Below are 13,692 nucleotides of genomic sequence, written 5' to 3'. Positions count from 1 at the left end.
GAATTTCTTGTACGGTGCAGCACCACATGCTGCTTCTGTGGCTGCAGTGACAGGCCCTTAAATATATTTTGCACTTAGCTATTTCTCTGAATTCAAAGAAATGACTCTAGACCCTGGGGAGGGCTGATCCTGATCACTCTGTAATTGAATCTTCCTTCCTCTTTGTCCTCGGTCACTTTAACATATATATTAGCAAATGCCAAGCCAGACATTTCAGCCGAATGTTGACATTGGCCGTCTCAGGTGAGAGTCAGCCAGGGATAACACTTGACAAGACCTTCTCGTTTCCATCCTTGCAGACAATATGGACTTCTCAAGCATGACGCTGACTCAGATCAAACGCCAAGAGATGGATTCCCAGGTAAGAACTCCATCTCCAAGTCTACTTTGTCTCTGTTGCCTGTGACATTGACCCCAAAGATGATTCCCATGGAAAGGAGCCAGGGAGAGAGACTGGGGGAAAGGAACAGAGATACACCCACCATCACAAGGATCTCTTAGTAGTCCATAAGCTGTCATTTAATGGTCTTATCATATACAGTTCTGAAAAATTTTCTGGTATGAATTATTTGTATATGACCTTTAATTAAAAAAAAAATTCAGAGAACCTAAGATGGTGGCTAGGTGAGACAGGGCAAAAAAACACCTCCATGAAAAATACTAGATAAAAACCAGAAAGTGATCCAGAACACCAGTCCCAGCGATACACCAGCTGGACAAGGTCTGCTAAAACCACAGGGACCGTGCACTTGGTGAAACCAGGAGTCTGCATTCTGAAACGAGTGAGTAAGCCGGCTGAAAGTCCCGCAGCCGTGCTGCGGTGTGGGGAAACTGCAGGTTGGCATTTGGAGACGGACTAGTTCTTTTTTTAAAAAAAAAAAAAACAAAACACCTGGGAGCGGGTGCAGATATGGCAGTGAGAACTGCACAGTGAAGCACTGCAGGAGCGGGCTGTAGCTAATGCTCGGTGTGGCGTGGAGGATAGCCCTCCCCACACCCGCTGCTGATTGTCCCAGGACCAGAGGGGAGAGCCAAAAGGAGAAAGAAACCGCACCCCTTGCAGCCGGCTTCCCAGCGTGCTGGCGAAACTCCTGCTTGGGGCCGAACCCACAGCCCAAAGCTGTGCCAGGAAACCCAGTCTGACAGGGAGTGTATCCCACGGCACCACGCACACGCCATAATATCAGCCGTGAACAGTGGCCTTGGGTGCACCTATACCTAGTTGTCCCAGAGCTGGGGAGGCGGAGCTGTACAAAAGGGGGGGGGGGGGTTGAGACGCCCCATTCAGCCGGTTTTGCATCAGGCTGGGGGCGCCCCTGCACAGCCCAGTGGCCCAGGGCTTCCCTTGAGGGAAGGCACACACTTGTGATGTAGCACAGCCTTCCCTCAGCAGAAGTCCTGGAAGATCACAGCTATCAAGCAACCAAATGCCAAGAGGCCAAAAACAACAGAAAATCTTAAAGCATTTGCTAAAACCAGATGATATAGAGAACCCAATCCCAAACACCCAAATCAAACGATCAGAAGAGACACAGTACTTGGCGCAATTAATCAAAGGACTACAGTCAAAGAATGAGAGCATGGCACAGGATATAAAGGACATGAAGAGGAACATGGCACAGGATATAAAGGACATAAAGAAGACCTTAGAAGAGCATAAAGAAGAAATTGCAAGGGTAAATAAAAAAATAGAAGATCTTATGGAAATAAAAGAAGCTGTTGGCCAGATTAAAAAGACTCTGGATACTCATAATACAAAATTAGAGGAAGTTGAACGACTCAGTGTCCTAGAGGACCACAGAACAGAAAATGAAAGAACAAAAGAAAGAATGGAGAAAAAAATCGAAAAAATCAAAATGGATCTCAGGGATATGATAGATAAAATAAAACGTCCATGCCCTTATGAAGCTCATTACCACAAAGGAGAGTCTAAACTTGCATGTAATGGTGCCTAAGAGTCTCCCCCTGAGTACCTCTTTGTTGCTCAGATGTGGCCCTCTCTCTCTCTAACTGAGCCATCTCTACAGGTGAACTCGCTGCCCTCCCCGCTACGTGGGACCCGACTCCCAGGGGTGTAAATCTCCCTGACAATGCAGAATATGACTCCCGGGGATGAATGTGGACCCGGCATCGTGGGACTGAGAGTATCTTCTTGACCAAAAGGGGGATGCAAAATGAGACGAAATAGTTTCAGTGGCTGAGAGATTTCAAATGGAGTCGAGAGGTCACTCTGGTGGACATTCTTATGCACTATATAGATAACACCTCTTAGGTTTTAATGTATTGGAATAGCTAGAAGTAAATATCTGAAACTACCAAACTCCAACCCAGCAGTCTGGACTCCTGAAGACAATTATATAATAATGTAGATTACAAGGGGTGACAGTGTGATTGTGAAGACCTTGTGGATCACACCCCCTTTATCTACTGTATGGATGAGTAGAAAAATGGGGATAAAAACTAAAGGACAAATGGGGTGGGGGGATGATTTGGGTGTTCTTTTTTCACTTTTATTTTTTATTCTTGTTCTGGTTCTTTCTGATGTAAGGAAAATGTTCAGAGATAGATTGTGGTGATGAACGCATAACTATGTTATCATACTGTGGACAGTGGATTGTATACCATGGATGATTGTATGGTGTGTGAATGTATTTCGATAAAACTGAATTTAATTTAAAAAAAATGAAACTACTTAAAAAAAAAAAAAAAAAAAGTCCAGATTTAAGACTCATTGGTGTCCCAGAAGGGGAAGAGAAGAGTAAAGGTCTAGAAAGAGCATTCAAAGAAATTGTTGGGGAAAACTTCACAAACCTTCTACACAATATAAATTCACAAAGCATAAATGCCCAGCAAACTCCAAATAGAATAAATCCAAATAAACCCACTCCAAGAAATATTCTGATCTGACTGTCAAATACTGAAGAGAAGGAGCAAGTTCTGAAAGCAGCAAGAGAAAAGCAGTTCACCACATACAAAGGAAACAACATAAGACTAAGTAGTGACTACTCAGCAGCCACCAGGGAGGCGAGAAGGCAGTGGCATGACATATTTAAAATTCTCAGAGAGAAAAATTTCCAACCAAGAATACTTTATCCAGCAAAACTCCCCTTCAAATGTAAGGGAGAGCTTAAATTTTTCACAGACAGACAAATGCTGAGAGAGTTTGCCAATAAAAGACCTGCCGTACTTCAGATACTAAAGGGAGCCCTACCGACAGAGAAACAAAGAAAGGAGAAAGAGATATAGAGAATTTTAACAGACATATATAGAACCTTACATCCCAAATCACCAGGACACACATTTTTCTCTAGTGATCACGGATCTTTCTCCAGAATAGACCATATGCTGGGACATAAAACAAGCCTCAATAAATTAAAAAAAAAAAAAAAAAAAAACAATTGAATATATTCAAAGCACATTCTCTGACCACAATGGAATACAAATAGAAGTCAATAATTTTTGATTTGTAACTCCACTATTTACTTCCTACAGGATGTAAAATACATAAACTCTTAATGACAAATCAGTGGTTTTGGACTCAATGTAAAATATGTAATTTTTGACAAGAACTGTATAAAGGCAGGGGAATGGAGGAGTATAGGAAGATAGTCTATGGGTCCTATTGAAGTTAAGTTGGTATCAAAGAAAACCAAGATTGTTATGGATTTAAGAGGTTAAATTTAAGCCCCACAGTAAACACAAAGAAATTATCAGAGAATATGACCATAGAGATGAAAAGTAGAGTATGGGTTATGAGAAGTGGGGGAAGGGACAATGGGGAGTTAAGAAATGAGTGTAGGGTTGCTGTTTGAGGTAAAGGGAAATTTCTAGTAATGGATGGTGGGAAGGTGATAGCATTACAACATTCTAAATGTGATTAATCCCACTAGTGGAATGCTAGGGAGGGGGTGGAATGGGAAGATTTAGGCTGTATATATGTTTCCACAATTGCAAAAAAAAAAAAAAAAAGACTAAATAGATGTCAATTGAATGCCAAGGATGACCCTGGATGGGATCTGAGGATGGAGGACAGGAGGCTCAAAGGGACACATAAGAAAGAAAAAAAAAAGGAAATATGGAATGTAAGCTTTGTATCAATGTTGAATTTCTTGAACTTCTTAGCTGCGCTTGATGGGATTGCATAACAGAATGTTCTTGTTCATGGGAATTGTATATGTGAATTGTAGTGTTTGTTCAAGGATGTATGCAACTTGCTCTCATATGTTCAGAAGACAGAGCAATAGATGATGGATGATAGATAGGGAGGGAGGGAGGGAGGGAAAGAAAGAAATGGCGGTGTGACAGCATGTTAAAGTTGATGGGTTGGGGTATTGGGGGAGGGGGGTCAGGGTATGCTGTTTATGGGGTTTGCATTGTTTTTGTAACTGTTCCTGTAACTTTGAATTTATTTCAAAATAAAATTTAAAAAAAAAATTCATTATTAACCCATCAAAGTCAATGCCATCTCTCAGCCGTTGAGTAAAACTGTGCCATGCAAATTTGGAATCAGTAGGATCTTGAAAAGAATCTGACAGCCTTGTTGTAGAATGACTGATCATTAATAAATCTTAATTGGGATTGTAGAACTACAAATGGTCACATGGCATCTTTAGGAGAAGTGTGACCACACTTCTGTCTAAATACTGAAAGGACCACAATCAGCCCTGAGACCCCATCTCTGTCTATACTCTCTTGCTTGGTATTCTCATCCAGTCCCTCTTACTTATTTGTTTTTTTTAACATAAAAGTCATGTAAAAAATAAAACAGTCCCATATACACCCCTGTTGCTGACACTTTCCGTTAGTGTGATGCCTTTGTTATAATTGATGGAAGAATATTAAAATATTCCTGTTAATACCATAATTTACATTCCATGTATTTTCCCCCATGCCACCCCATTATTAACACCTTGTAACAGTGTTGTACGTTTGTTATAATTCATGAAAGAACATTCTTGTATTTGTACTATTAACCACAGTCCATCTTCCACAACAGGGTTCACTGTGTTATACGGTCCCACATCCTGTCTTCTAACTTTCCTTCTACTAAGATACATGCCCAAAACTTCCCCTTTCAACCACATTCACACACATAATTCTGCATTGTTAGTTACACTCACAATAATATGCTTACCATCACCACTATCCGTTTCCAAACATTTACAGTTTCTGTTTATCTAGGAATATTTTAAACTGTTTCCTCATTTTTGAAGAACAGTTGTGCCACAAAAAGAATTCTTGGCTGGCAGTTTTCCTCTTTCAGTACCTTAAATATATCATACCACTGCCTTCTCTCACCTCCATTGTTTCTGATGAGAAAACAGCGCTTAGTCTTATCATGGTTCTCTTGTATGTGACAAATTGCTTTTTTTCTTGCTGTTTTCAGGATTCTCTCTTTATCTTTGGCATTTGACATTCTGATTAGTATGTGTCTCGGAATAGGTCTGTTAGGGTTGATTCTGTTTGGAGTACATTGCACTTCTTGGTCATGTATATTTATGTCTTTCATACAAGTTGGGAAATTTTTGTCCATTATTTCCTCAAATATTCTTTCTGTCCCTCTTCCTTTCTCTTCTCCTTCTGGGATACCCATGACACGTGTATTTGTGTGCTTCATGCTGTCATTCAAATTCCTGAGACCCTGCTCAATTTTTTCCATTGTTTTCTCTATCTATTCTATCTGTAAGATTTTGATTGTCCTGTCTTCTAATTCACTGATTCTTTCATCTGCTTGTTCACATCTGCTGTTGTATGCCTGTAGTGTATTTGTAATCTCTTTCATTCCCATGAGTTGTTTCTTTTCATACTTTGAAATCCTTTATGCTCACCCAGTGTCTTCTTACTATCCTTTATCTCTTTAGCTATATTTTCCTTCATCTCCATGAATTGTTTTAGGAGATTTGTTTGAATATCATTGATTAGTTGTTTCAAGTTCTGGGTCTTCTTTAAAATTTAATCTGTTCCTTGAGGCCATATCTTCCTGTTTCTTAGTATGGCTTGTAATTTTTGATGATGTCTCAGCATCTGCTTATCTTGATGGGTTTATTCTGAAGGTCAGTTTCTCTCTTGCCTAGGGTTTTATTGTTGATCGGCTTTGTGTTAAGGCTCTTGTTTGACTCTTAGTTCAACTTATTCTAGACCTCTCCTGAACTATTGCAAAAGCAACCTAACTATAATGTATGTATACAAGTATTTGTTTCAACATAACCCCATGGCAGGGATGGTGGTGGGTCCAAAGGAAAGAGTACAGAGCTAAAATAAGCCTGGCCATGAGTTGATAATTCGGGAAGCTGGGGAAAAGGTACATTGTGGGGTTCTCAGGATTAGTCTCTATACTTCTGTAAGTGGTTTACATTTTCTGTAACAAAAAAGTTTACAAACAAAAACTGAACCACTTAAACTAGTCTCCTTGGTCCCCTCTTGCCCTTCCACAGTTCACTCATTCTCCACATGATATTTTTAATACATAAATTATAAGGTGTCACTCCCCTGTTAAAACCTTCCAGTGGTTTTCCTTTGTACTTGGTAAGGAACTCTGGCTTGTGGGCCCTGGGTGAAATGATCCTCACCTATTTCTCCAACCTCACCCCAGGACCTCTCGCACACATCACCTGCACAGCACCTCAAGCTCATTCCTGCCTTAGGTGCTTTGCTCTTACTGTTTCTTCTGCCTGGTTCTTCCCTAGTTCTTTGAACAGCTGATTTCTTAAGGCCATTTAAGTTTCAGCTCCAATGTTATTTCCTCAAGGCACCCTTTGCTAACCACCTTTTATCACATTGCCCTGCTTAGTTTTCTTTACCACCTGACACTTTCTTGTTCATTTGTTTGCTTCTCTTCCCACTACAAGGGAAGGAGGGACCTTGTCTCTCTGTTCCCCACTGTCTCCTGCACTTAAAGCAGAGCCTGGAGCACATGGTGTGTGCTCAGCAAGTTTTGCTTGAATTAGTAAATAAATGAATGAGGAGAAATAATGAGATTATCTATACCTTTTCCTGGAGCAATAACGGCCCTAAGTTGTACCAACACCTCAGAGATACCAGGGAACTGGGATTAAAGGAAAAGGCTTAAAACTAGATCCCAACACATCATTCCGGTAGGCTAAATGTTAAAGTTGTTTTTGGAGAGTGATTTATCAGAAGCACCTAAGATAAGCCCTAGTCCCATTTAGGCAAGGGGTTTGTAAAGCATCACCCATTTCCAATAGAGGGCCACAGTGAGAAAACCCAAGAGCCACTGGGATAGGATAAATGAGAGAATGGGGGTATTGGAGCAGAAAAGAGAGTTGAAACTGAGAACTGGTTAAACTAAGGAAACAGGATGGATAAGATGGAAGAAGAAAACTATAACCTGGAAGAAATGGATGAGTCAAAATAAGGCAGTTCTCAGACAGCTGATCAAATGAAAACCCCACTTACTTTCCCCACAGGTTAGAGTGCTGGAGCTAGAAAACGAATTGCAGAAGGAGCGTCAAAAACTGGGAGATCTTCGAAAAAAGCATTATGAGCTTGCTGGTGTTGCTGAGGGCTGGGAAGAAGGTGAGTTCTCTCCGTAGGGAGAGGAGGAAGTTGTGTGATGAGGGCCTTCCCCTCGAATGGATCAGAATGAGGAATTCACCGGGTCAGTGGCTTCCTCCTTCTCTTCTCTATGCACAGAGTGTATTTTCTCTTCAGTTGTAATTAACCTTTAGGCCTAATACTGGGGTAAATTGTGATGAATTGAAAGCTTTTTTTTGGTTACCTTTCAAGACCTGAACATTGACCAGTGGACTCACTCCTTACTCAGGCTCCACTGCCATTCCCTCAAGGCCCAGTTAGCCTGGTTTACTCCCCACAAGTTTAGCTCCTGGCTCAGATAGAGTTGATAGTGAATGGTTAGTGGTCGGTGGAAATCCAGTAGATGGGGGCAAGTAGATTACAAGGTTCTGTCTAGAGCCAGTGATGGGCAACAACAGCCAAAAGATAGGAAGGGTCAGGAGCTGAGAACCAGAGGGGAGAAATTCCTGGCCCACCAGCCCAGAGACTCGTCATCACCTAAAATCTGTGTGTGTGGCTTCTCCAGCAGGCCCACAGCAGCCAACTCAGTCACAACCAAGATCGTTGATTTTTGTTGGATGTGCTTGGCTCTGGGAACCAGCCAGACATATCCTAGTCATTCCTAGACACTCAACTGGGGGTGTAGGTGATTACACCATGGTTGTGACTGTAATGCATTTTAGAGCCCAGCATGGTGGCGATTTTTGTTGGTTAAATGAATGCATGCATGTATGGAGTGCTATGAAATATCAATTGTTACTGTCTTTTAGGAACAGAAGCATCTCCACCTACACTGCAAGAGGCGGTAACCGAAAAAGAATAGAGCCAAACCAACGCCCCATAAGTCAGTGTAAACCCTTGTCACCCATCTGTGTGTTTGCTCTTCCCCCAGCTACGGACTAAATCTTTGTGGAGTCCCAGTGGTAACCACCCCACTCCCACCCAACAGTGCTGAGGACCTGCATGAACCTCCCAGAGAATATCTCCCCAGTGCCACCCTTTCTGTCTTGAACCCTTGATCTCTGCTCTTTCACCACCCGCCTAGTGTCTGGCCTCTGCTGCCCATGAGCAGGCCCGAGCCCCAGCCGGAGGAGAACCAGGGCCACTCCAACAGACAGGACTTCCAACCCAGCCCTGCCTACCCTGTTCCCACCTCACCAGTCCTTGTCCTTATTAGAGGGGCTTGTTCCTGAGAGCTCCGAGAGGGAAGAGCTTATGTGTTTTCTTTTCTGTTTTCTTCTCAGTCTTTTCCGTTTCATCATTTGCACAAACTTGTGAGCGTCAGAGGGCTGGTGGATTCCAAACCAAGACACTACCCCGAATGTGTGCACAGAGGCCGCAGAACAGCAGGAGTGGCCTGGCTGGGAGTGCCGAGGCAGTTCTCCCCCTCTTTTGGCAGTTCCCTGGATCCCCACTGCTTCTCATGGTGGTCGGTCGGCCTTTTTGGTTTTCTGTTTTGAAGTCTCATTCATCCAGCCAACTCTCTCCCAGGGAGCACCCCCGGAGCGCTGAGCTGCCGGGCGCCCCCCAACCACAGCGGTCAATGGTGCCGGTGCTGCTCGGGCCTCTCCTTGGTGCTTCACACCAGCCTCGGCGCTGAGGGTCCCGCTGGGGGTGTAGGTCGGCCGAGGCCACTCCCCAGAGTCGGGCGGAGCTGCTGAGCAACAGCTTTCCTCAAAAGGCAGAAGCGAGGCGAGTGCCTTTCCCCTTCCTAAAGCTGGACCCCAGCTGAGAGCCTCAGTCCACCTTCACAAGTGAGGGTGCTACAGAAAGAGGGAAAGGGGGTGCACCCAGCTCAGGGCTTCAGGGGACACCTTTCTTAGGAACACCTGTGACCAGGCTGGAAAAACTGATCACGTACTTGAATGGAGCTGGTGAGAGTAGCAACACTTCTTCCCTCAGAATGAATCTGTCATGCCACTCCACATCGGCCACCTCCCTTCCTACCCAGCCAGGGCCCTGACAGGGAATTCCCAAGTCCTTTCTCCACATGTCTGCCTTGGCATCCCCCTGAATCTGAAGAAGATACTTCCTGGTTCTACCTAATTAACAGACCCAGAAGATCAGGCCAACTTGATCCCATCAGGAAAGAACCCTGTGCTTGGTTTGGTACCTTTCATATTTATTACTAACCTCCTTTAAGCAGCAAACAGCCTATGAAAAGATGCTGGGAGCAATCAGGATTTCAGGTGTGACTATGGCAAGGTTTGCATTGGGCCCTTGTACATCAGCTTCAAGAATCAGAAACAGGCCAAGGTGCCATCTCTGGACTGTTAGCAGCCGGGATCCCTAACTAGGCAGGTTCCTCAGAGCCTCGGGGTCAGGGGAGAAGAGAAGGGGGAACCACTGGCTTTGACTCCTTCCAGCCCCGAGGTCCCGGCTTCCGTGGTCCTGCTGGTGGGATGAGGCCGGAGGGTGTGTTAAGAGCCTCCTGGAGACAGGCAGCCTGGCAGCACTTCGCCACCTCAAGAGGACCCCAGCATTTAAGTGACCTTTCAATCTCAGAAAAACACGTCTTCCTTCTTTATCTGTAGCAACTCGTAGGTGGTGGAACAAGCATTTCCCAGGACCCGTCCCAAAGGAGCATGCTAAGTTTTGCTACATGCCGGGTTGTGAGACCCCTGTTTGATCACTGTGAATCACACTCCTCTTGCTAGCCCACCCCCTTGACTCCCCCTCTGTGCATTTTCTTAGTGGGTAACAAAACACTGTCTTGTCTCCCAGGAACTCAAATTACAGTACTCAGAGGTGTCATGTTTAAACTGGGCTAAGGAGGTATCAACAATAGAAACAGCACTCTGTATGGAGTGCCACCATGGGCTTGCCCTTCTCCCATCCCAAGGCAGAAGCAATGGCGGCCAGTGCCCCTGGCCCAGTTGCCAGTTAAGTCGATCAGCGTGTTCTCAGTGTGGCCCAGTGGTTCCAAAGGTGGCTAAGTCCTCACTTCTAGAGTCCCGGCCACTCGAACTTAGGCTCCAAATTACCAGTGGGGAGAAAAATCTAGTATATTGGACCAGATTGGGATTCTGTGCCAAATAACACACCCCCTTAAAAGAAGCCACAGTAATTTTTAAAACCTTCCTGGTCTTAGCCTGAGTCAGAAAACAGTTATAGTGTTTATGCAGGAGCACAGGCGAATTCAGTCTCACACGACGAAATACCTGTCAGATGTAGAATTACGACTTTCATAATAGCTCAAATTAGAAGCCAGGCCATTCTCTAGCAAAAATTAAATGTCCTGCTTTGGTTATTCTAAAAATGAGTGTGTCAGACCTGATGTGACACACTTTTGATTAAAACATGAATCACATCTGGAGACTAAGAAGGCACCTCACAGCCTTTCCAATTTAAGCGCTAAGCATCATCCATGACTGGAGGTGAATGTCTCACAGGTGAGTGTAAATGGGCCATAAGATAGGACCACAAGAAAATAATGGTTTGTGATAAGAGGTTGATAAACATCTTCCATCTGTTATTTAATTTTGTGAGACAGTGCTCTTATACCTCTAGAGTAAGGATATGTGTGTTCATAACAAGGAAAAAAACAGAAAACCCCTGCCTTTGTGGGATTGGTTTATATCTGCTTTGCAAGGGCAGAAGAGCAAAGATTTTAAATTAGACTGTGATTTAGATCGTTTGCTGATGATGCTGCCCCCAGCAGTTTCTCAAGGATCCCACCCGAATAGGAGTCCTTAACCCAGTGGCTAGAAGAACAAAACTGTCCAGAGCTGTTTAGAACTATTTCAGCTACCAAATCAGACACCACGGTCCACACCAGGTAACCCAGGGATCACAAGTACATGTCATTTCAGTCAGGTTCGCTGGCTTTGACCTCTCGCCCCTGGGGAGAAGCTGGCTCTGAGCTTGCACCTGGCACGTTCTCACTTCTTGGTCAGCTCCTTAGACTAGAAGGTTTAACTGGCTCCACTTTACCCTGGTCTTTAACAGCTGGTAATTTCTTGCTACCTTTAACCACCTTTCCAAATGTCTGCAAGTCCCTTCTGCCGATGAAAGCCTTCAGCCCCAGCGTCGGCCTTCCCTCCGGACGGCCTTGCCCTGTCCGCCGTCCTTAATCCTCCAGAGACTGCACTGCCTGTAGCAGGGAAAACCACCGCCAGGGGCCTGTCAGCCATACAAACAGCAAACTGTGCCAGCTGTTTGCTGCTCAACTCCTTCGTCTCCCAGGCCCAGACCTAACAGGATGTAGCCCGCTGTGGTGGGACTGCCTTCCCCCCAGGAGCCAAAGCAATGGGGAACAACTGGTTAGGTGCAATTTGGGTCCAACTCTGAGAGTAGATATTTCCAGACATGTCTTTCAGGTGACCCTCAACTACCTCAGGTTTGAAGGCCCTAAATTAAGCTGATTACTACTCATAGGGTCAAACCGAGGGGATTCAGATAAATATTGGTGAGGATGCAATGTCTCAAACTTAACAACTCTTTCACATTTAGATTTGCAGGGATGGGTTTGTTTTCCTTTGTTTTTAACCTTCCCCCAATCTTCCGTTAGAATAGTTCTATGAATTTCATTTTTCACTGAGTGCCTCCCTTCCCAGGGCAGGTAGCCACTGGCTTTTGTTTCCTCCCAACAATAGTTTTATTATGGTATTAATAACTTCCTTTGTATAAAACATTGCATCTGTGTTTTCAATTTTTCAAATAAATATTTCAACCTGGCAATGGAGAGTAGTGCTAACTGACCAAAATGGTTTGAGGTCTACGGGTTCCAGTAAAAAGCCAACATTTACACCAGGAGTCTTACTGAATTCACTTAAGCTCTGTGCCTTTGGGAATATATCCTTCAAAAAAATTTTTTTTCTTCCATTTCCTTTGCTGCTTTAGAGAAAAGAAAAGAAACATTGCTTTGCACTCTTTAGACATGTCCTTTGTACATTATCGTATCCTTAGGGCAGGCGGGGTAAATTAGATGGCCAGTTGTCCACATGAAATCTGTGGGCTTGGGCTGTGGTTACTCCCTTCTCTGTACTTAAGATGCAGAACCTGTGTACCTAAGAAATGGATTTGAGTAGTTCTGCTCAGGGACAGAAGCTTCCAATCAGAGATTCAGAGCAAGCCGCACTTGAGCAGAGGATGTGGAGACGAGCTAGCAGAATGTGGCTGGGTTGCAGGCGACCTTTCTGCAGTGGGACTGCTGCCAACCTAAGGCTGCCGGGGGGGAGCCTTCAAGGGCAACACAGATGGGGCAGGCCTGACGTTGGGAAGCAGAATTGGCCCAAAAGATTTGCCAAGTATGGAGAGAATGAGACAACTAATCAGAAGCTAGTGTACCGCCAAGGGGGTCAAAGCTGGGGAAATGAGAAGGGGAACCGTGTGGGCACTGCCTGTTGGATGAACACAGAAGATGGGGAACACTCACTGACAGCTGGGTGTCTCTGCTCCCTGAAGAGCATGCCGAGGTGGGGGTGCTCCCAGAGCTCAGGTGGGGAGCTGGTGTTGAAACTACTTCCTTCAGCAAGCAAGAGGCCCCTCGGGCAGAGCACTCGGAGCCCAGACCAGACCCTGTGCCCCCTGTGGCCCATCTTCCTTCCAGGGGCATCCAGTCCTCTCCATTCCCCTCACCTGCACGTGGCGGGTCTGCCCGGGGTCCTGTGGCCCCAGTTTCAGGAGGGCACCTGGCCAGGCGATCACTCGCTTTGACCAGAGTGGCCACCAGGGTGGTGCTGACGTGCCATCAACAAAAGAAAGGAAGGAAAGTGGTTAGGGCTTAGACAAACGGGCCAAATTTGCCTTGGGACTCGGAGTGGCCCCACCAAGTGGGAAAGGAACAAAATGGGAAAGTGGGAGGATAGTCTCAGTGAAAACAGCCGAAGGATGTATGTGCAGTTGGGATTCAATCCTCCGACTGACACATGGTAGACCTGTTAAACTTTTTTATTAGAGAAATTTTAAGTTTGCAGAAAACAAGAGTTCCCAAATATACACTACCCCCCACACACACAGTTTTTCCTATTATTAACACTTTGCATTAGTGTGATATCTTTGTTAGAATGGATGAAAATATTATTATAATTATACTATTAACTATAGTCTATGGTTTGCATTAGAGTTAACTGTGTTGTACAGTCCTATGGTTTTTTAAAAATTTTTATTTTAGTAACATACTGCCTAAAATCCCTTCTAACCACATTCAAATATATA

The 13,692-nt window shown here is 44.4% G+C and overlaps 1 protein-coding gene across 3 annotated transcripts in view; it reads left to right on the top strand.

The window, feature by feature from the left end:
* The window catches only part of HIP1 (huntingtin interacting protein 1), a 155,737-nt gene extending 143,524 nt beyond the window's left edge, over positions 1-12,213 (top strand). For 2 of the 3 annotated variants that reach the window (XM_037815466.1, XM_037815467.1), the window contains exons 29-32: positions 300-361; positions 7,428-7,536; positions 8,304-8,338; positions 8,778-12,213. In XM_037815466.1, coding sequence (XP_037671394.1) covers positions 300-361; positions 7,428-7,536; positions 8,304-8,338; positions 8,778-8,993 — 422 coding nt within the window. In that variant the 3' untranslated portion in view covers positions 8,994-12,213. Of the gene's footprint in view, positions 1-299; positions 362-7,427; positions 7,537-8,303; positions 8,378-8,777 lie in introns of all 3 variants that reach the window. The other variant, XM_037815468.1, reaches the window with a different exon arrangement.
* The last annotated feature ends 1,479 nt before the right edge of the window (positions 12,214-13,692 follow it).

The sequence above is a fragment of the Choloepus didactylus genome, chromosome 21 (assembly GCF_015220235.1).
Source record: "Choloepus didactylus isolate mChoDid1 chromosome 21, mChoDid1.pri, whole genome shotgun sequence".
In the NCBI taxonomy this organism is placed as follows: Eukaryota; Metazoa; Chordata; class Mammalia; order Pilosa; family Megalonychidae; genus Choloepus; species Choloepus didactylus.
This window is presented reverse-complemented; position numbering and strand designations above follow the sequence as displayed.